The 23282-nt window shown below is 40.9% G+C and overlaps 1 protein-coding gene across 1 annotated transcript in view; it reads right to left on the bottom strand.

The window, feature by feature from the left end:
- Nucleotides 1–23282, bottom strand: part of Slc25a21 (solute carrier family 25 member 21) — a 449914-nt gene that overhangs the window by 21729 nt on the left and 404903 nt on the right. Inside the window, exons 6-7 of the mRNA XM_028781691.1 lie at nt 22975–23082; nt 3913–4077 (exon numbers count right to left, since the gene is read on the bottom strand). Coding sequence (XP_028637524.1) covers nt 3913–4077; nt 22975–23082 — 273 coding nt within the window. The remainder of the gene's footprint in view (nt 1–3912; nt 4078–22974; nt 23083–23282) is intronic.

Genomic DNA, 23282 nt, shown 5'->3' with positions numbered 1-23282 from the left:
CTCTCTCTCTCTCTCTCTCTCTCTCTCTCTCTCTCTCTCTCTCTCTCTCTCTGTGTGTGTGTGTGTGTGTGTGTGTGTGTTTTCTGTTGATTGTTCTCTTTTTATCTTGAAAGCTCTCTACTATGATAACTTCTCACTTGGTCCTCACCATGGGGCCTGCCACCTGTCCGTCACTCAGTAAATACATGTTAGAGTGACATTCAGACCTGAGAACCCCAGACTTTATGCACAGTATTCCTTCTAGCTGCCCATATAGGGGACCCAAGTGCCAAGGGCGTTAAACAAAAAGGAACACATTATTTTCATGTAGGAATGAAATTCTGAGCCCACATGGCAAATTTCATCAACTGGTATGGTGCCCAAAGTAGGTTATGATTTGAAAGCACTGCTAGTCAAAGAGCTAGGACGCAATTCCTTAGCTTTCCCCACCAGTGTAAAGGTATGTATGTAGAAAGGACTAGAGAAGGAGTTGTTGGACTTTTACTATATATTGAGACAGGACCTCACTTTGTAGTTCAGGCTTCCCTAGAACTCACTAGGAAGCCCACTAGAAGCCCAGGTTGGTGTTACCACAACCCTCCCTGCTTCAGTCTCCTGAGTGCTGTAATTATAGGCGTGAGCCACCATACCAGGCAACATTGACTTTTAAAAAATAATTATAACCTGCATCTCAACAGCTTTCTTATTATATGCTACTCTGAATAGTGTGTGAGAGACTGAAGAGTCTGGCCTTGAGTCTGCGTCTTGATAGGACTATGACACAATTTAAAAAGTCAGTTCCAGTTCTGTTCAAGAGGTTGAAGCAGGAGGATCATGAGGTTAAAACTAGCCCTGCCTATATAGTAGGTTCAAGTCCTGGTCAGGGCTGTAATAGACTGTGCCACAAAAGCTAAAATGTCAATGAAAACTATATCTTTAAAAGACTTTTCTTATTTGTTTTTATTTCATGTGCATGAGTGCTTTGCCTGTATCTCTGTGCACTGCACGCTTGCCCACAGAGGCCAGAAGAGATTGTCAGCTGCCATGTGGGTACTGGGAATTGAACCTGGGTCCCTTGTAATAGCCAACAAGTGCCCTTAATCGCTGAGTCATCTTTCCAGCCCATATCTTTTATTTAAAGAGTTGGGAGAGAACTTAATATTCCTTAGGGTCCTGGTTAATAAATTAAGCCTTTGTTTATTAGTCTAGTCTCAACATAGAGAATGTAAGCTAACAGAAAATCCCTTTTTTAGGCACTCATTGACATTTCACTAAACAGATTTACACACACACACACACACACACACTTACACACACACACACACTTACACACACACACACACACACTTACACACACACACAAACACACACACAAACACATACACACACATACACAAACACACACACATATACACACACATACACACACACATACACACACACACACAAACACACATACACACACTGGACAGATAACAGAGTCTAGGGAGTCTTGGGAAAGCAGTTCACACCATGCCTTTCCGTTCTGTTCTCTGGAGCTTTGCCTGCACAGTGGTAGCCTGTCTATCCTGCAGAGGTCATTAAGATTTTGGTTATTGCCAAAATGCCTGTTCTGGCAGTCTACTGAGGTAGCATAGGAAAACTTATCTCGGCAATGTGAAAATCTCCATTTTAAGAAGCATTTCCAAAACCAAACATCTCACCTCCTGGATACAAAGACCCTCTTGTGCTATTTTCTTTTTCTTGGGGTTCTGTTTGATTAGGGTGAGACCTACTCTCGCTCTAAGCCCTTCAACTGTAAACTCTCTTCCAGCTTCCTATACACTAACACCAATTAATATAGTGGCTCTCCCAAACGCCAAGGTATCCCTAAGGTATGCAGTGAAAGGAAACACATTTTCCATTCATTTCTTTCTTCGTTCATGTGATCCATTTAATATAGATTTCCTGAGGACCTGCTCTGCACCAGGCACTGTTTTAATCTCTAAGGATACAGCAGTGGAAAACAAAATCCAGGAAAAGCCCCTGTTCTTATTAACGTCCATTTTTATATGTGCTTTATAAACAGGACTGGGAGATGAGGACATTGCAAACTCGCTGTGTGTGCAGTGTGTGCTGGAGGGATAAATGCTAGAAAAAACCATTGTTTTTAGCCAACATTGATTTATAACATTTTAAAAAAATGTGATGGGATTTGTTTTTAGTCTAGCAGTCCAAATTTAGAAAAATGGAATTTGAGAGTTTGTGAAGCATTTTTCATTCACTATTAGAAGTATTATCAACTAATGACTCTCAACATATTGTTTGCCTAAATACAATCAAACATTTTCAATATGCCTGTTCAGTGGTCTTTTTCATGGCTTCTTAAGAGCTTCTTTGAGAATAGGGCACACTTTATAGAGTGCCTAGAATACAGAGAGAAACACTTGACATTTTGGTTGTGAGCCTAGCCTTTAATGGTTGAGTCATCTCTTTAACCCATGAGAGGTGCTTAATTAAAGTGCTTATTGAAATAAAACATTGTATTCGTATTAAGTAATGAAAGTTCATTTGCAAACAGGCAAGAAAAATGGCTCTGTCTGTTGTTTGTCCTCATTTTCATGAAAACAAACAAACTGCTGGGTTTCTGGTTCTTTTTATTTACGCTGAACATGTAGTAATGTAATTGTAGACTGCTTAACTGCAGAGTAAAGTTTGAACTTGTAGATATTTACTTACTGGTGTTTTAAAGATAAGGTCTTGTTATGTAGCTCAGGCTGCCTTCAAACAAGTGCTGATACTCCTTCTTCAGCCTCCAGAGCGCTGAGGTTACAGGCATGAGCCACTACGTATTAATTCTTTCATTATTTTTGATAGTCAATTGCATGTATAGAATGCACTGTGGCTATATTTGTCATCAACCTCTCTTATCCCCTCCAATTCTTTCTGGTTCCTTTGTCCCCAACTCTGTACCCCTTCCATTAAAAAATACCTAATAACATGTGAAAAAAAAATACATATCTTATTGATCTTGAATTTCTTTCTTAAAATAATTTCATTTTACCTTAATAACATATACATTAAAATAAAGTCATAATGTAATAAGATATAGCACTACTTAATTTCTATAAATTATTTATATAATCCAATTTATTATATGCAGTTTACAGCTGGCTGAAGTCTTTTGGGAGCTGGAGAAATGAAGGAATCAAACACTTCTCTAATGTTATGTGAGTTGCTTTTGTTAGTCTAAAACACAGAATTTTCATCATGAATGTCAGCGTCATGAATGCTCCATTTTTCTAAATTTGGAGGGAAAACACTGGGGTGTGCAACTTACATACCATAGGCAGTTTTATATTATAGGAGTTGGAAGACTTGGGTTCTGAAGGTTATCACTAAAGGGTAATATAATAATCACTATTGTTATGTTATAATAAGAGCAAATGACCCAGAGGAGTGGTTTACCCATCACCTATATTAACCAAAGTAATTTTACAGTGAGTATCAACCTACTATTTGAAATATTGCCAGACCTTCCCCTTGTGAGCTCAACTGATTTGGAGTATGAGAAAAGAAAAGAAGACAAAAACAAACAAACAAACAAACAAACCCATCTCCATGGTTTTGGGAAAATGATAAGAGTGAGGTAGAAATGAAATGATTACACTGTTTGTAGAAATTGAATGAATAGTATTCATATCTACATGAGACATTCTTCATGGAAATTAACCTCCCCATTGAGACTTGGGTTTAGACTTAGCTTTACTACAGACTCTCAGAAGTCTCGGTTTCTGCATTTGAAAGGGACATAACAGAACTCAATACATAGGCTGATGGGGTCAAATAGATAGTGGATGTGAATTTGGTTAGACATGATAAATACTCTATAGATGAAGCTACAAACCTTGATATGTTTTCCACTCAACAGAACTTAGACAATTGTATAGTTACCTTGCTGGATGGAATAGTATTTTTGACGTTGTGGTAGAAGCCAAAATAAACCATGTTGAAAATTCCGTGGCGTCCCAGAGTTGCAGTAAATCCTTTGTTGAGGCCCTGGAACCCCAAGCCTTCCTTCTTAATGATTTGTCTTGCATAAGCAAAAGTAGATGGTTGCTGTGTGAGAGAGAAGCAGAGCAAGAGACATCATTTTGGGACCATGGGATGCAGCAAATTACTACACTAATGTCCTTTCATGCCAGAATTATGAGGAACTATTTTCCAAAACAGGAAAAAAAAAGATCATGTTTATATCTGTGATTTTAAAAACTAGACCTCCTTCCCAAACACCCAAACACCCAAAACTTTATGTATAGCAGCAGGCTTTATAGAGAATTGTTGGCAAAGAAAAACCATCTTTTGTGGAGCTAGTGAAACTAATGTCATGTAATAATTACCATCACTTTCAACATGTAAATAGTTGTATCCAGTTCTGGATTACCCACTCTAAAGGAGAGATTATGCACATAGATACGTTAGTAATTCATAACGCCGTGTCAGCTAAAAGGAATTTATACTTGGCTCCTCCATCTAGAATGCTTATTTTATAAATTATGCTTTTTTTCCAAGCTAATTTTAAAATTCATCGCAAATCCATTGCCTCAGTGATTTTTAACTCACGATAGTTTAGAAACCAACCATGGATAAACATCTCTTCCCATAGATAGACAATCAGTGTATATGTCCCTTGCTGTGATACCTTATCAACCAATGGAACTGGAGGTAAAAGGTTATCTTTAATTTGTTCCTTTCCAACACTTTGGTTATTACCAAGACTGAAATACCTTGCCTGCTGGAATCCCATCTGCTGTTGCCTTTGGAGCTTGCTAAATAGTGCACTCTGGTTCTCTCTGAGATTTGCAGTTCGTTACAGTACAGTTACAAGCAGCCACATACGTTTTTAAGAGTATGAGTGGTTGTTTTCTCTTTGGAGGCACTTCACAAAGGAGATCCCCGCCTTCTCCTCTTAGCTTTTAGCTTTTCCTTCCCGAGACAAGCTCACATGACATCTGCTCAGTGATCTGTTGGAGCAAGTTGCTGCGATGGCCACAGCACTATGTCACACTTTTGATTCAAAGTATTCTCCTATTATTTGCAGTCAAAACCACACCAGCAGCTCAAAAAGCAACCAGGGCTTTTCACCCAACTGGTAATTTATGCTATATGATTAGCAAAATACATTTAAATGTGCTTTTTTATATAGTAAATAGTATAGTTTTCACTAATAATTTTTTTAAAAATCCTACTGGCTACAATTCTATAATTAGCTCTATCTTTTTTCATTTGTGAGGATTAACTACAAGAAGTCGCCCTAAGCAAGCCCTTCCCTGTAATGTGAGAATACAACATGAGAACGTACTTTGAAGCAACAAAATACATCCCGCAAAGAAACCGAGAAAATTCTCTTGAGGTTAAAGTCTATTCTGTGTGGGACCGTTTTATGTGTACTTTGGTGTGTTGACTAACACCCAAATTATTTCAGTTCTCAAAAGTGATGAGAAGGTGTCTACCCGCTCATGTCTGGGGGTGCTGAGCAAACTTGTAAACTTCTGCTCCCTCTGAGGAAGGCAGCACAGGGGCAGGGAAAGATAAGGGAGTCCTTAGTGGCAGGAAGAAGAGGGCAGATATGAGGATTCCCAGGACAGACTGACAGATGTCAGTATGATCCCCTCCTCCTTTCCATTGTCTCTCGTCTAACATCCCAGAGGCGGGAGGGACAGAGGGAGCTTTTAACTTTCATTAATTTTTATTTTATGAATCTAAATGATTTGTCAGCATGTAGGTATCTGTATCGTGGTGGGGGTGTGTGTACGCGTGCGTGTGAGAGGAGGCTAGAAGACAGCCTAGGATGGATCCACTAGAACTGGAGTTATAGCTGGTTGTAGGCATCATGTGGGTGCTAGACACTGAACTTAGGTCATCTGGAAGAGCAGCCAGTGTTCCTAACCACTGAGCCATCGCTTCAAAGGATAGTCTTTTGTTTGTTTGTTTGTTTGTTTGTTGTTTGTTTAAGAACACCACTGCTCTCTAAATGGTGTGGATAGGGTTTTGTTTTTGTTTGTTTGTTTGTTTTTAAAAACCATAGTTTGCTGAAAAATGGATAAAGAAAGTGTGGTTCATTTACACAATGAAATACTACTCAGCAATTAAAAACAAAGACATCATTAGTTTTGCAGGCAAATAGATCAAATCAGAAAATACCCTGAGTGAGGTAACTCAGTCCCAAAAGGACATACATGGTATGTACTCACTGATAAGTGGACATGAGCCACAAAGTACAGGATATCCATGATACACCCACCCCATGGACCTAAAGAAGTTAAACAAGAAGGAAGGTTCAAGTGAGGATGCTTGGATCTCACTTAGAAGGGGGAATAAAACAGTCATTGGAGGTGGATGGAGGGAGGGAACTGTCTGGGAGAGGAGATAGTAAGGGGAATGGAGGAGGGGCAGGATCAGGTGTGGGGAGAGACAGGAGCAAGGGCCAGAGAGCTGGGAGAACTAATGGAAATCTGCAGTTTCCAAGGGTGGGGTGTGGGAGTGATGAATCTCCTGGGCTGGGGAAGGCTCCCAACAGTCAATGTGGGTGACCTTAGCTGAGACGCCTAACAGTGATGACATGGAACCAGAAGAAGCCACCTCCTGTAGCCAGGAAGCTTCCCTCAGCGGAGAGATAAGGACACAGCCCACCCCCAAAACTTGTGACCCCAAATTTGCCCTATCTAAAAGAAATGCAGGGACAGTGATGGAGCAGAGACTGAGGGAATGGACAACCAATAGCCAGCCCAACTTGAGACCCATTCCATGGGTAAGCACCAACACCTCACACTAGTAATGATGCTGTGTTATGCTTGCAGACAGGAGCCTAGCATGACTGTCTTCTGAGGCTCTCTCCAGAAGCGGATTGAAACAGATGCAGGGACCCACAGACAAACATTGGACTGAGGGACTCTTATGGAAGAGTTGGAGGAGGAGGACTGAAGGATCTGAAGGGGATGGGAACTCCACAGGAAGACCAACAGAGTCAACTAACCTGGACTCATGGCAACTCCCAGAGACGGAGCCACTAACCAAAGAGGAAGCACAAGCTAGACTCAGGACCCCCCAGCACATATGTTCAGATGTGCACCAACAACAGGAGCAGGCGCTGTCCCTAAAGCTGTAGCCTAGCCATGGACGTAGTGCCCTAACAGTACTTGTCTGACCTCCTTGGGAGAGGATGTGCCTAATTCTGCAGAGACCTGATGTGTCAGGATGGGGGAATACCAACGGGGAGCACCCTCTCAGAGGAGAAGAGGAAGGGGAATGGGGAGAGAGACTCTGTGAAGTAGGGGGGTCGGAGAGGATGGGCGGCATTTGGGATGTAAATAAATTAATTTAAAAAAAAAAAGAGAAAGAGAGAAGGGCTGGTGAGATGGCTCAGTGGTTGAGAGCACTGACTGCTCTTCTAAATGTCATGAGTTCGGATCCCAGCAACCATATGGTGGCTCACAACCACCCATAATGAGATCTGATGCCTTCTTAGGGTGTCTGAAGACAGCAACAGTGTACTTACATATAATGAGCGAGCAGGGCTGGAGCAAGCGAGGCCGGGGGATGGGGGGGGGGGAAGAGAAGAGAAGTCTCTACTTGGTAACCTTACTGGAAGAAGGAAGGACTGTGAGAGGATGAATGTTAGGAATGGAGGAGCACACGATCTGAAGCTCTACTGTGGGACTTCAGTGTATAATATCAGATATAACACCTGATATCACAGAGCGGGTGGTAATGGCAGAGCTCACACAGAGGTGTTTGAACCCTCTACTCAATTCTGTCATCCTAATGTGTTAGGTTGCTTTTCTCATTAACTCTATAAAGTATGTGGCAGGCACCCTACACTATCAGTTTCTCAGAGAGAAGACCAAGCCTAATGAAGTGATGTTCCTAAGGTAATGCTGCTCACAGATAGCTTGACCAGAATTTTGCATCTAAGTGTTCTTTTCCTCCTTGCTTATCCTTGTGATAGGTGATATGATTTGCAGGGCTTACCACTCCAAACACCACTGTCAGCTGATATAATAATACCCTAAATAATATTTTTTCTGGAAAGTTGAAGTTAATATATATATATATATATATATATATATAAATAATTCTGGTACCTAAGAGAATTAGGAGTATGGTAGACCACTTTTTTTGCTTCATTCAGGGATCCTGTGTCACACACATGTAAGCAAATATTCAATTAGAAAGGGAAAACATGACTTCCACTTGGATGCATAAATAGTAAAATGTAGGATCATTTTGACTAGATCTCTGTAAACACAGGAGATTTTACTAAACTTATTTGATTACTGGGCTTCCCTTTCAAAACAAAATGGCGGGTGATTAGTGTCGTCAGCCAAATGATTCCAACACTATCCAGCCCGGCATCAGGTCAGTTTCCCTGTGAAATTTAGACTCAGTACACTTTTCATATTTAGTTACCGACTGTGGGCAAACTGCCTTCTAAGTTACCCAGATGTCCCGTCCCCTGACGGCTTCAGAGCTGTGCTACGGGAGAATAAGTGGACTGGGGTGTAGGTAGTGTTGCAGGATGTGGACACTGTTGATAGGTAAGTCTCTCTACAGTGCTGGGATGGCAGGAGTGAGCGCCTGACTCAAAGTCTTCTTTTACTGATTTCGGTCACACATACTAAATGCTATTGCTCCCATAGATCACACTAAAGCTCTAGAATAGTGCTTTGTTTATATTCTAGAAATAGGGCAGCGATACTTTGCTCATCTTTTATTTAGAGAAATAAGCTTATAATTTTTTGCACTCATCGTCAAAAGTTCCACTAATGGAACTACGGAATAAAATTCATGGTAAAGTATCCTCAAGAGGTTTAGTCAAAAAAAAAAAAAAAAAAAGAACCTCAGTAAAATAAGATAAAGCACAGAAACATTTTGTGCTGTCTCACTTTCTTTGAGAAGTTTTTATTGGCATATGTCTGCCACAAAGGGGTCACGTCCACAGAAGAAAACGTTACCTCCCTCTCAGCTATCAATTGCCAATAGTTCCTCTGTGTGCAGTGGGATTTCATGACCCCTTTTCTATCCATATAAGCAAAATCGAAAAACAAACCCAAAAGGTCATATATACAGAGAGGGAGAATCAAACCATAGTTACCAGGGCATGAGAGAAGGATAGGATGCGGGGAGATGTAGGTCAAAGAATAGCAGATACATAGGATGAATAAGCCCAGAGGTCTAAAGTCCAATATTAGGACCATTGTTGAGAAAGTTGTACTTTGAGAGGGGGCGGCTTGTTAAATAAGTAGATTTTGGATACTCTTGTTACATAAAAAAATAACTATGCAAGATGATCTGTTGATTTGTTTCAGTATAGTAATCATTTTACTTAAGGCTTATTTTTATTTATGTGTGTGTATCCACCACCTCTGTGTGTGTATGTGCACATCTGTGTAGGTGCCCATAGAGGCCAGAAAAGTACATTGGGTACCCTGGAGCTGGAGTTATCAGTAATTGTAAACTGCCAAATGTAGGTGCTAGATACGGTGTATAGCTCCTCTGGAAGAGTCATTTCTCCTGCCTTGGAACCATTTTATTATTTATAAGTACCCCTAGACATTTATTATCTTAAAAATCTCAAATATACATAATGAAATTTATTTAAATAATACAATTTAAAAGTTCAAAGACTACATATAAGAGAGAAAACAATCTTCTGCCTAAATCCTGCTTCTAGGTACCACTGGGGCACTATCCCTTATTCTTTGAGAGCCCAGGACTACATACAAATTACAAGGACCATTTATGACAGTCTGGGCTATTTTTCCTGGAGTTGTTCCATCTAACTACTGACCAGAGTTGGCTCTGACCAGCTTGTGTGATCACAGACAGAGGCTTTAGGCATTGTTCCCTGGGTAAATAACTATCAGGATGTGGCCAGTAGTACAGGCACATGTTGTAGCTAGATTCCCCCACCTCTAAGGCCAAGAAAAAGCTCTGAGCACACAACTATGTTTCTTCATTTGCTTTAGGCAGCAAGATGAATGGTGTTGTATCTCAGTGCTGAGTGAGTGAGAATGTTGCTTTGTGTAGCACCAGGTGGCTGGAAAGCTAATGGGGTGAGGTTTTTTTTTTTCCTAGTGGATGGATTGAGGCTCTGTAAGTTAACCTTTGAAGAAATACTGCTTTGTGAAAGGGGAACCCAGTTGCCACATTTAGGTAGGAAAATATACTGGCTCTTCAGGAGATAGGCAGTATTCTATACTTTTCATTACTCAAATCAGGTCTTAAAGCATTTCCATAAATTTGAAAGGAGAAAAAAGGAAGGAAAAACCTTCCTTCCACACAGGAATAAAATGTAAGTGGAAGGAAGGATCCTATGAGAATATGCTTATTTTAGCTTCAATATCTCACTAATTAACCACTATAGTTTATTTTCAACTGAGCATGATTATGAACAAGAAAGACACCTCCAATCCAATGCCATTGTCTTGAGTTTTCTTTAGCCTTTCTCTTTTTCTTATACTTATACTTATTTATTTATATTTTGTTTTGTTTATATGAGTATTTTAACTATGTATATGTATTCTATGTATACTCTATGCATGCCTGGTGCCTACAGAGGTCAGAAGGGGATGCTGGATCCTGTGGAACTGGAGGGAAGGACAGTCAGGAGCTACCATGTGGGTGCTGGGAACAGGACTCAGGCATGAGCAGCCAGTGCTCCTAGCCGTCAATTCATCTCCCCAAGCCTGAGAGAGATCTCTCTCAGCATTCTGTGTTAGGAGGACAATCGGATGTCAACAACCCCTCCCAGATGCTGAGTCACAAATCTATGTTCACACCAAGCTGTCGTCTCATAGTCAGTCGTAGGGAATCCTGGGAGACACTGCGTATCCCTGTACTGTTGGCAGAGTGTGAAGGAAGACGACAGTGCTGTGGCCACAGAGACTACTGCTGGAAGGAAGCTGGCAACAGGGAGGGGTCTTTGCTTCATCAAAGCTTTGGGATCCCACTCTAGAGTTTCCCTTGTGCTTCTTGGTTACCTGGGCTTCTTTATTCCAACAGAAGCAACATGGCGGGCTCAAAAGTGAGGCTCATGCTAACGGTCAGTTCCTTAGAATTGCCGACATGAGGAGTCTTATTTTACCTACTTACAGAGAGGGCAGACCTCACCATTATAGAGCTACTAGGAGGATCTGACATCAGATTCTTGTAGGAAGAGGCAGATGAGTTCACATGGCGAGTAGCAGGGTACGGTGAGAGAAAAGGGGTGTCCTCGGCTAGCACTTTTCCTGCTCTAGCTCTCTTATTTGATTTAGGAAAGCAATATATATATATATATATATATATATATATATATATATATATCTCACTTTAGTGGTTTACAACTGTACATAACACATTCCTAGTATTAAGCAAAAGGGAAAATCACATAAGTCATCTTGTAGTGTCTGGCATATAGATGTTCTATAAATGGGAGCTATTATTGCCTCAAAGTCTTGGTTTTCGAAAACAAAAATCTAGGATTCCTGGCACCAACAAGTGGAAGACTAAAGTGTATTTTCTGTGGATGGTAATAGAGAGGCAATTTGGCAGCTCCTTTGGGCTTTATTGAAAGATAACTACAGGGATGAATTTCTCTGTTCTCCCTGTAAGCATCAAACTGAAAAGAACAATTTAGGTGCCAGATAGTGGCTAGGCAGTGCCTCAGACAGTGACTCGAGAGAAATTTGCACCTGATACGTCATCATGGATGTTGGCAATTCTGTCACTGGACTCTAATGTTTCCTAAACACAGCCACTCACTGGTTCTATATGTCACAAACTTCTTGTTTTCTTTCCTGAAAGAACTGCTCAGGAGTCACACCTACTTATGTGGATCCTAGTGTAATTAAGTTTAATAAAGGAGTTGTTGATTATCTACAAAGATAGTAATCACTAAGCTTTCTAGTGAGATACACACACATACACAAACACACACACACACATACACACACATACACACACATACACACACATACACATACACAAACACACATACACACACATACACACACATACACAAACACACACACACATACACACACATACAAACACACACATACACACACATACACACACACATACACACACATACACAAACACACACACACATACACACACACATACAAACACATACACACACACGATCTAGTTTGGTCCCTGGTAGATTGTTGAGATTCTAGAATAAAGTGTGTAGAACTATATTTAGCAGTATTATCTAAAACCAGAAGCAAATCCTGAACTAATTAAAATATTCTGTCTTTGAAGATTCACCATTGGTTACCCATTTGCTATCTGTTCATCAAGCCTTAAAATTACAATTGCAGAGCAAGTAGGAGACCATCTCTTTCTGGGCTCTTTAAAGACATCTTTAAAGACTAAATAGAAGTGAGACAGGCCTTTTCAATTGTCTAAAGATTTGGTTTAATATTTGGGGGTGAGAATGGTTATGCTCATGTGCAATGCAGACAAACAAGACAAAGAAAAAGAAAAACCTGTGTCCCAGCCACACATCAGGAGCAAGTCCTATAGACCTCAGGGAAGGAAAATAACCCTTTAGCCAAATAATAACTTTGAAGTAGATTTCAAAGCGGAGAGAAAAGTTGGGAAGCAGTTCATACAGGATTTTGCTCCTGGGGAAAAAGTCACATTTTCCAGGCTAGCAGAGAGCAGGCCAAACATCACTGAGCTTAGCACGAGTGATAGGGGGCACTACTTCACACAGCTAAACAGACAGAAAGCTAATGCACCCAGGTAGAGGACAGAAAGGTACGGGAGGGACAAGCTACAAAGTCATACTTCTGGCAACACCGGATGAGCGAACCACCTCCAACACAGAAATCCGTGGGCAAGCTTAGTCCTAAGCCAAAGAGATTACAAATGAGAACAACTCTTTACTCAGGTTTAGTTTGAAGGACAGGGGGAAATGTGGGTCTATCTCAATTTTATCTGAACATGTTTTTACACCCACTGAACCAAACCGGAGCATGACAAAGCTGCGCTTACTTTGCTCTCCACAGAAGGTCAAGCGTATTTAAAGTAGAGACCAGTTTGCTTTACTTGCTGCAAATCTTAAAATGCTGGCCAAGGTTCTGGTGTTGGAATTGACAGAAGTGTGGCAGGGATTATGGCCTTCCTTTAAACGATATGGTGGCAATTAAGAAACCAAAGGAAGGCGAGCACACCTATCGAAATGTTTTATACATAAGTTCCAAGGATGTGAGGGCTGTGCTGGGAACCAAAGAAACCACAATTTCCTTTACATTTCTGGAATCGTTTATGGTTAAACCGGGTGGAAGGCGTATTTAGTGGGTAACATATTTCTGACTGGCTGAAGAACCTGCTAGACCACAGGAACACAACTGGGGCAGTTGAGGATCAGCACAATGTCTGCTGTGCCCTGAGAGGGTCTGGTGGGAGTGGCCCCGGAATCCCCAGCATTGTGGCTCCTCCCACTTAACTACCAGGATCATTGAAAAGGGAGGTTTTGCTCTCATCAGTCAGCCCTTGCACCTCAGCTAGGGGGCCTTTGCCCTGGACTCCAGGCTTCAGAGGGCTTTCATAGGGTTGTCCCCCCCCACCCCCCGCCATGGCCAGAGGGCCACCCACCTAACACCTCACACCTTCCTCCTAGCCTGTGCTTTGTGCAGCAGGGACGGGGCAGTCCTTATACCATATCTTTAGCACTCTAGCCGTGCTTAGGAGAATCTAAGTGTAGAAGTAAACACAGGCCAGATTGCTGTTTTCTTAGGCGATGGTCCACTACAGCCGACTCCCTCACAGCTGTGGGAACTTCGTGGAAATGGTCTTATTTAAAAGATCACATTGATTCACCACCTCAGGCTGAGGAAATAAGAAAATTCAAAATAACCTGTGTTGGATTCCATGGCAGTTCATATCCCAGACATGAGGGCAGCAAGGAGCACAGACAGGATGCCTGAGAAAATTCACATAGTTGGCCGGACAAGAGCTATTTATTTGGCTGCAGAAGCAGCCTCTGTGGGGCAACCCATCCTGCTTTTCTTAAAGGTACGGGGCTAGCTGGCCATTCTGCATGTAGCCCACGCAGGCGCTGTTCCCACAACCGTTGCTGGGATTGACTGAAAATGAATTCAGCCTTCTGGGAACCCGCTGTCAGCTGTTGCAGAGGCAGATCTCGATGGTGGCCAAATTCTTCTTAAAGTGGCCTCAAATGTTTCTAGTTTTATCTCTAATTGCTGCTGTAATCCACAGCCAACAGATTGCAAGTTAGTACTCATATGATAGTGACCTGCACTGGAACTTAAAACCTCTAAACAGCTTGACAGCAGGCTGCCCTGGGTAGAACAGAGGTCTGGCTCACCATCTTCTATTTCCTATCCCCTGGTTCCGAGGCTCTGGTCACCACTCTACTACTCTATATTTCTATGGTTCTAACGTTTTCAGAGTTCACATACAATTAAGATCATGTGTCATTTGCCTTTTCGTGTCTGACTTATTTTACCTAACGTAACGTCCCTCGGGTTCATCAATGTTACCATGAAGGATGGAATTTCATCCTTTTTATAGTTGGCTAGTATTTCATTTTGCATGTGTGTGTGTGTGTGCTGTATTTATTTCACCATTCTTTGGTCAATGGACTCTTAGGTTGAGTACATATCCTGATTATTACAAAAAATGTTGCAATTGATATGTGAGTGAAGATATTTCTTTGGCATACTGATTACATATCTCTCCCTCCCTTCCTCCCATCTTTCTCTCTCTCTCTCTCTCTCTCTCTCTCTCTCTCTCTCTCTCTCTCTCTCTCTTCCTCCCTCTGACAGAGTCTCACTATTTAGCCCTGGTGGCCTAGAACTTGCATTGTAGATCAGGCTGGTCTTGAACTCATGGAAATTTTCCATTTGCCTTTTGCATGCTGGGGTTTAAGGCATGCCCTGCCACACCAAGCTTTATTTTCTTTGGAATTGTTGAATAAAGTGATAGCTTTGCTTTTAATGTTTAAACAGAACTTCCATGCTACAGTTAGATAGTAGGAAAAAATTCTAGTGTTCTGTTTAATAGTAGAATGGCTATGGTAAACAATACTGTATTCAGCATTTTGAAATTGTTAAAGAGGATTCTCAAGGTTCTTATAATAATAAATAATTATAATTATTAAATAAATAATAAGTAAATAATAAAAATTAATAACCATATGAGGTCATATATATATATGTATATATATATATGTGTGTGTGTGTGTGTGTGTATGTGTGTATAAAACCATTATAGTGTAGCCAATAAATCTGTTCAATTATATGTCAGTTATAAGCAAAGTAAGCATAACATGAAGTAAGAAGAAGAATTCAGTTTGAATTGATAGTGCTTTCATCTGAGAATGACCTAAAGTGGACAGAGAAAAGACTGGCCGCCATTAAGTGAGATAATTTTGCTCTGGTGACTAGAGGCAGCTGCTCAATATTAATGGGTACAATATTTCAAGATAAATCTGTCCCTTCTTGAGCTAAAGGGTTTATATGGGCAACTCATGTCTGTAAATAGTTATCATTAGTTCATGCCTACTATTTGCCAGGCTCGTGTGAAGATCTCTGTACATAATCACATTTCAACGCTCACAAAAAACATGCTGTAATATCTATCACATTCATTAAGCCATCACTATGCATACATTGCGTTAGCAGCTTCATGTCTTAGACACACTTAATAACACACATTTGTGTAATTGAGCCTAACTACACCAACGTTCTTGTGTACCAATATGCTTATGAACCAGAAGAGTAGGAAATCTGAGGGCAGCAGGGAGTGAGACTGAGAAGTCTCTCAGGGTGTGCCTCTAATCTCGACTTAGAAATGCCTTGCTTCAAGAAAGATGGACTGACCATCACCATTTTACCAGTAAGAAAACTGCAATTACTCTGTTCAAGGCCATCCTGTTAGGGAATGGTACAAAGCATTGTGGGAGCTTTCATGTATCTTCCAAACCATGGACCAGCTTTGCCTTTTCTCTAGCTAGCTTCCCGGTCTAGACAATTCTGATTATATACGTTCTGCAACAATTTGCTCATGAGGTTTAAACGTCGCTAGAAATTAGAGCAGAGGAAAAATGGGTATTCTTACTATAAATGAAATCATGGAACCTGAATTATGCAAGATTGAGCCCCGAGATGGGCCAGTAAGCCATTCCTACCCACTTAACAGCAGAGTTCTCCAAAGGTGGGCCTTGACCTTGGCAGAAACATTGTATCAGTTTCTTGGAATTACATATTTTCCTTATGCTTTTCTATATTTGCTATTTTTTTTTTACAATGATCAGGTACTGTGTTTAAAAGCAAGTGTTCACAGAGAATGTGACCACACCTCACATCAAGACTTTCAACCATTTATAAAAGTCCTTGCTTAAATGTTTAGCTTCACTTGTCTCATTATAGCCCTCCTTAAAGCCAACTAGTTAGTTTACAGTGAATTACTTAACACTCACTGTTTTATACAGAAGCAACTACCCACACTGCTCATTGAGCACTTGGGATTCATTAGTTGAGATATGCAAGCAAAAGAGGTTCCTGTTTTAAGATTTCAGTAGGGAAATGATGTTATATAGCTCTTACACTGATTAAGTGTTGTAGTGAAAAGAGTTAATGTTGAAATGAAAAAGGAAAAAAAATGTCAAGTAGTTCTCAGGGATTAGGCACGAGAGACAGATGAATATATGGAACAGAGAGGAATCGGTGAAAAGCATTCTGTACTGTGGGGGTTTGAAATGACCTCCATAGACTCATATATTTGAATTCCAAAGAGGAGATGTGACCTTGTTGGAGTAGGTGCGGCCTGTGGGGAAAAGTCTCTCTCTCTCTCTCTCTCTCTCTCTCTCTCTCTCTCAATCTCATCCTCTGAATCTATAAGCAAGGCTCCAATCAGATGCCCTTTTCTATAAGTTCCCTTGGTCATGGAGTCTCCTCAAAGCAATAGGATGGTAGCACTTTTATTCTCATTACATTTTTATTCTCATCTGCGTGTGATTATGATTCATGTGTGTGTGTGAATGCACAGTCATGTGTACGGATACGTCTGTGCTACAGTACATGAGCGGAGGTCAGAGGGTCACCTCGGGGGTTGGTCCTCACCTTCCACCTTGTTTGACAAGGTTTCTTCTGCTACTGCTTCGCATGCCAGTCTACCCATGGTCTCTGCATTCTATCTCATCACACGAGTGCTAGGATTTTACATGTGTGCTGCCGTGTCTGGCTTTATATGGGTTTTGGAGATCTGAATTCAGTACAGCAAGCTCTTTATCCAGTGAGTCACATCTCAAGCCTGAGTATCATATTTTTATGGTGAACACGTGTCACAAATTTATCTAAACATATAGAATATACAATACCAAGGATGAGCCCTACTGTAAAGTACACCCTTTGGGTGGTGGTGTGTTTGTATAGATTTATTAGCTGTAATAAATGAGCTATTCTGATGGGTGATGTTGACAATAAGGAAGACATTCTGATAGAAGGGTAGATTTTTGTTATTGTTTTTTCTATTAAGCTAAACTTCTGAAATTGATCTAAAAAAGATAATTTTCTAAAAATACTTTGGATATATTGGGCTATGTAAAATATGTTATTAAATTAAATCCACCTGATTTTCTTCACTGTTTTTGTCTTGCTACTAGGGAATGTGGCTTGAATTATGTTTCTACTGAGCCAGCATTGAATTCCCTACAGTCTGGATTACTATTTGTGCTTTTACATACTTCCATTAGGTACAGAAAGATACACTTTTTGGGCATTTTATTAAAAGTATTAATTGTTTTATACTCAGATAGTTAAAAAATTATTAGTTACTGTCTTAAGGTTTTATTTCTGTGAAGAGACACCATTACCTAAGCAATTTGTGTAAAGAAAACATTTGATTGGGGCTGGCTTACAGTTTCAGAGGTTTAGTCACTTATCTTTATTGAGAGAAGCATAGCATCATGCAGGCAGACACGGTGCTGGAGACAGAGCCTAGAGTTCTACATCTTGATCCACAGGCAGAAAGAAGGAGACTGGATTCTACAGTGGGTGGAGCTTGAGTGTAGGAGACCTCAAAGCTGACCCCATAGTGACACACTTCTTCCAACAAGACCACACCCACTCCAACAAGACCACACCCACTCCAACAAGACCACACCCACTCCAACAAAACCACACCTACTCCAACAAAACCACATCTATTCAACAAGGCCACACCTCCTAATAGTGCTATTCCCTATGGGCCAAGCATTCAAACACATAAGTCTATGGGGGCCATACCTATTAAAACCATCACAGTTACAGAAAGTTAGATTTCATTATTATTTTTATCTTATTTTTTATTTTATTCTTCTCTCATAGATTACATCCTGCCTGCAGTTTCCCGTCCCTCCCCTCTCTCCCAGATTCACTCTGCCTCTACCTCCCCACAGAAAAAAGCAGGTCTCCCAAGGACATCAAACACATACAACATAACAAGCTATAGTCAGACCAGGCATATGCCATTACCTCAAGGCTGGACAGGGCAACCCTGTAGGAGGAACAGGGTCCCACAAGCAGACAAAAGGACAGAGACAGTTCTCGCACTCCCTGTTAGGAATTCCCCCAAGCTACTGAGCCATAACATATATGCCGAGGACCTAGGTCAGACCCTTACAGACTCTGCCAGATCCCATTAGTCCTGGTTAGTTGGTTCTGTGAGCTATATGCTTGTGGTGTTTCTGACCCATCGGGTTTCTCTGATGATCCTTCCTTGCCTCCTCAGCAAGATCCCCTGAACTCTGCCTAATGTTTAGCTCTGGAACTCTGTCTGCTCCCACCAGTTGCTGTGTGGAGACTCTCTGATCTCTCTGATGATGAGTATGCCTGGCTCCAGTCCCAGAACACTCTGAAGGCAGGACAAACTGAAAGTCTAAGGTTTTGTGGGTGCATTGGTATCCCAATCCCTCCACTTAAGGCTTTGCCTGGTTTAGTCAGTTATTCCCAGAGGATGGTGGGTTCAGGTTCCATGTCCTTCATTACAGAGTCTTAGCTAAGGTTACTCTCACAGATGTCATGGAGTTTCCGCTGCACTAGGTTTTTTACCTTGTTCTCAAATACCTCCACTCAAATTTTTTAATTTCATTATTTTTTTTTTAAAACAAAATTTGTCTTTGTCTCTTTCTGCCCTTTATCCGCTCCCTCCCCTCTTTGTGTTTTCCCAGCCTCGGTCGACTTCTTGGCACTTTCATGTCACATGAAACTCCTTTTCCTCCCCATCAAAACATTTCCTTCCGCTCTTGTGGTCTCCCACCTTGTTTCTAGTTTATACCTCTATTCGTATGTGTTAGATTTTAGGATTTATGTAAGAGAAAAAATCCATGAGCTTTTCGTTTTTGAGACTGGGTCACCTCACTTAATAATGATTCTCTCTAAATCCATTCATTTTGCTGAAAATTTCATAATTTTGGTTTTCTTTATAGACTAAGTAAAAATCTCATTGCGCACACATGCCACATTTACATACGTGTACTTCCCTTGGTGTTATCTAGGTTGGTTCCTTTCCCTGGCTATTGTGAATAGTGCTTTCGACAAACATGGTTGTGCAACTGTGTCCGTGCTGGGTTGTACAGTCTTTTACACGTGGTGTACAGGGTCACATGGTAACTCTATTTTTAATTCTTTGAGGATCTGCCATACTGATTTCTATAGTGGTTGAACTTGGTTATACTTTCACCAACAGTGGATACGGATATCAATAGTGGATATTCCTCAAAATATACTATAGAAGTATAGTGACAAATAAGCATGGTGTCAATAAAAAAAATCAGATAGGTAGAACAACAGAATAGATGAACAAGAGATAAACCCATAAAGCTAGGGCCAAAGACCCAAGGGAAAAAAAAGACAGCACATCAATAAATGGTATCAGACTTTGACAGCAGCAATCATGCCTGTGGTGCAGAGAGACTCATGCAGGCAGAGCATCTGTACACAGAATAAAACAAAGATGTTAAAAACAAAAGAGCTTAATTTAAAACGTTAAACTCTGCAACTTCTATAGGAAAATACATGGAATACCCTTGAATATGTGTATGTACATTCAATAACTTTCTGCAAAAAACTCTCCTGCATGAAACTATAAAAGTAGTTCTGAGAATCAGTGGATGAGAACACATGAAACTAGAGGTTTCTGCATAGTAAATGAAAACTATCAGCAGAGATCAGGCAGCCTAAAGAATAGGAGAAAAATCTTCTCTAGCTATAGTTCATACAGGGTGATATCTAGGATGTAAGAAAATTTATGAAAATTAAATATCTGCCAGTCAGTAACCAGGATGGTGGAATGAGCAGTGTCTTTAAAAAGCCACAACTTGCCAATAAATGTTCTAAAAATATAGTGGTCTAAGCATTATGGGGATAGCTAAGTAAGTACTTTCTCGTTGGATTTAAGGCCTATGCTGCAGGAGGAAACCCACGCCTGCCACTTTAAATCTCCCATGGCACCATGATTGGGGAGCTCACAGGCCCAATGGGTGCGTCTACTACCACTTGTAGAATGTAGCTCTCAGACTTCAAGAGAGAAATCGCATAAACCCTGGTTAATGAAATTCATGGTTGGTAGAAGCTCAGAGCATAATTCCCCGTAGACGGCTCAGCTAGGATAATGGCATCTATATTCCACCCACTCTCAAGCCTCAGAGGCAATCGTGGAAGACAGGACAGAAGGATTGTAAGAGCCAGAGGTTTGGGAGGATAGTCACAAAGCTGTCTTCTAGACATTAACAGGACTATCGCATCCCTGAACTCACAGCAGTTGTGGCTGCCCGCAAGATACCTGAACAAGCTCAAACCAGTTAACGTTCTAGCATGGGGTAGGAGGAGGTTTATGTTTCCCCACCTCTAGCTGAGGACCTATGGGCAGTTGATGGCTTATTACATGCTTGGTTACCACTCAGTGCTAAGTACTTTTTCAGTTTGTTATACTGCCTAGAAAATACCACATCCTGAGCTCAGCCACAGGATTCCAAGTTACTGTGAGTAAATGCTGATCTACAGCATCTATATGATGATCATTTTGTTAAATTCTGATTTGTCGATATTTACGAAATATTTTTTAACGCAGCAAATAAATTTTATCCTAAGTAAAATATGAGGCAAAGTTCAGTTCGGTGAATTCTGCAAAAATGACTCTGAGTAAGGTCCCTCTATCCCTCAGTTGAAATATGCTTGAAATTCACTAGCAGTCTATACAGATTTCACAAAAGGACCTGGACTGTGCTCACATGCTCGTGGTGCACAGGTGTGATGCTTGCCACGCTCTAGCAAAGGACTGGTGGATGCAGCATGAGTTCTTATCTGGGCTCAGGGCAGACTCTCCTTGGGAGGCAGAGGGGCAGAAAGAGCATTAGGAATAAACACACTCCCTGTTTTTATTCTAGTGAGTGTTCCTCAGTGCTCTTCCCCACTTTTGTTTCTGTGTCACATGTTGCCTGGACAAAGACCTCCAGCTGAAAACCTGTTTGTTCCTTGGCTCCTGTTGCTTCCTCATGGGCAAAATGAAGCACTGAGTAGTGACCTCCAAAATTTTCCTCTTCCGGGTCATTTCCCTACTCAAATAAACTAGTTTGTCTTGGGCAGATTCTGTGGGAATTGGTTTAGATGCTGCATGTTGGTGGGGGCGTTTGAACAGCATCCCCCTTCTTTTCTATTCCTAAGCTTCACTTCTATTTTCTCTTAAGCTAGAAGGACTGGAAAAGAGAACATAAACAAAAACCTAGGGCTATACTGAGAGTTTTTCAGCCCTTTCTTTTTTGTGTGTGATTTTTAAAAATTGGATATTTTATTTACATTTCAGATGTTCAGCCCTTTCTGATTTTCAGAGAACAATTGAAACTAAAAACAAAAAAAAAAGCAAAAAACAAACAAAGAAACAAAAAACAAAAACCCCCTCAAACCTAAAAAACAAAACATAACTTTTTGGATTAGGTCAAGTTCATCTGAGTAGATACCATCTGGTACAACAGCCCTACCCTTCCCCAATCTCTCCTACTGCAGGTCTTGGCAGAAACAGGTGAGCAGGGCCCCCTTTCTCCCAACCTCCCTGCCAAAGAGGCTGTCAGGGAATTCTCGGGCATTATCAGCAGGCAGGAAGTGGGCTGGGGATGAGGGGTCTCCACCCATTACCAGCTGCTTAAGTAGTAGGCAGGGAGATATATATATATATATAATTTTTTTTCTGTAGAAAAATCCAAATCAGCAGATACCTCAGACCAATTTATACCACATGCTACCCACTTATGGACTTAAAATGCTAGAAAGGGACCTGGAATGTTAATCCGCTTGTTCCCCCCCCCCCTTGCTTTGTGTTTAGAATCCAAAAGAATACAGCAGGAACGGTCAGGTTTGGCAGTGTGAAGGGAATTATTAGGTAACGAGAGGGAAGTCCAGGCAGCACACACAAGAGAAGCTGTCTACGTGGAGCACTGTGTGTCAGTGACTAGATGTCAAGACCCATCGTTGTGCAAGTGTGACGTCTGTGCAGGCTTCAACACTTGCTCATTCAGGTTTAACCCGAAGACAGCTTTGACAGACTATCAGAAACTTTTGGGGAGGGTGATGGGTGGGGTGGGGAAAGGAGTGAGGTAATTTAAAAAAAAATGACTTCATCTTTCTAAAAGCACAATAGTGCTAGCACCTCAGTGAGTTTGCTACAGCTTCTTCTCATGCATGTCTTGTGAAAGAAAATTTAGGGTAAAATTCTAGCAAGTCACTGTAACTTTCATTAACACTCTGAAATAAAAATGTATACGCTTGTCTATCGCATCTTAGTGCTTCTTTGACACTTTGTGGAAGATATCTAACTTTTTCTTATTCTACGTCTTAAAGAATGTTTTTCTGTGGTTTTATAAGTGCATATGGTCTGGGTTCATAATTTTATGTAGGTACACATACACACACACACACCCTTTTTTTATATTCCCTTAAGAGTAGGAAAACATTAAATGGTTACCTCTGTGAACATGTTCCTATTGACCTGCAAACCAACTTTTACCACCTCGAAAGGGTTAACCACGACGGCTTCTGTTAGTCCAGATCCTAATCCAGCAATGGGAAACGTCTAGGAAAATAAGTCAACCAATGTTTTAAAACAACTGCTCAGGCCTGTTGGATTAAACATTCTATCATTATGCAACACAGTAGGACGAGAAGGAAGAAACCCCCCACGTGTGCCATCTACCGTTACTAAACAGCTTGAATTCTTGATTAGATGCTGACAATTCATGGAGAAGAAATTACAGAAGCCACAAACCACATCCT

This window comes from Grammomys surdaster, unplaced genomic scaffold (genome assembly GCF_004785775.1).
Source record: "Grammomys surdaster isolate TR1022 unplaced genomic scaffold, NIH_TR_1.0 98, whole genome shotgun sequence".
NCBI classification, from domain to species: domain Eukaryota; kingdom Metazoa; phylum Chordata; class Mammalia; order Rodentia; family Muridae; genus Grammomys; species Grammomys surdaster.
This window is presented reverse-complemented; position numbering and strand designations above follow the sequence as displayed.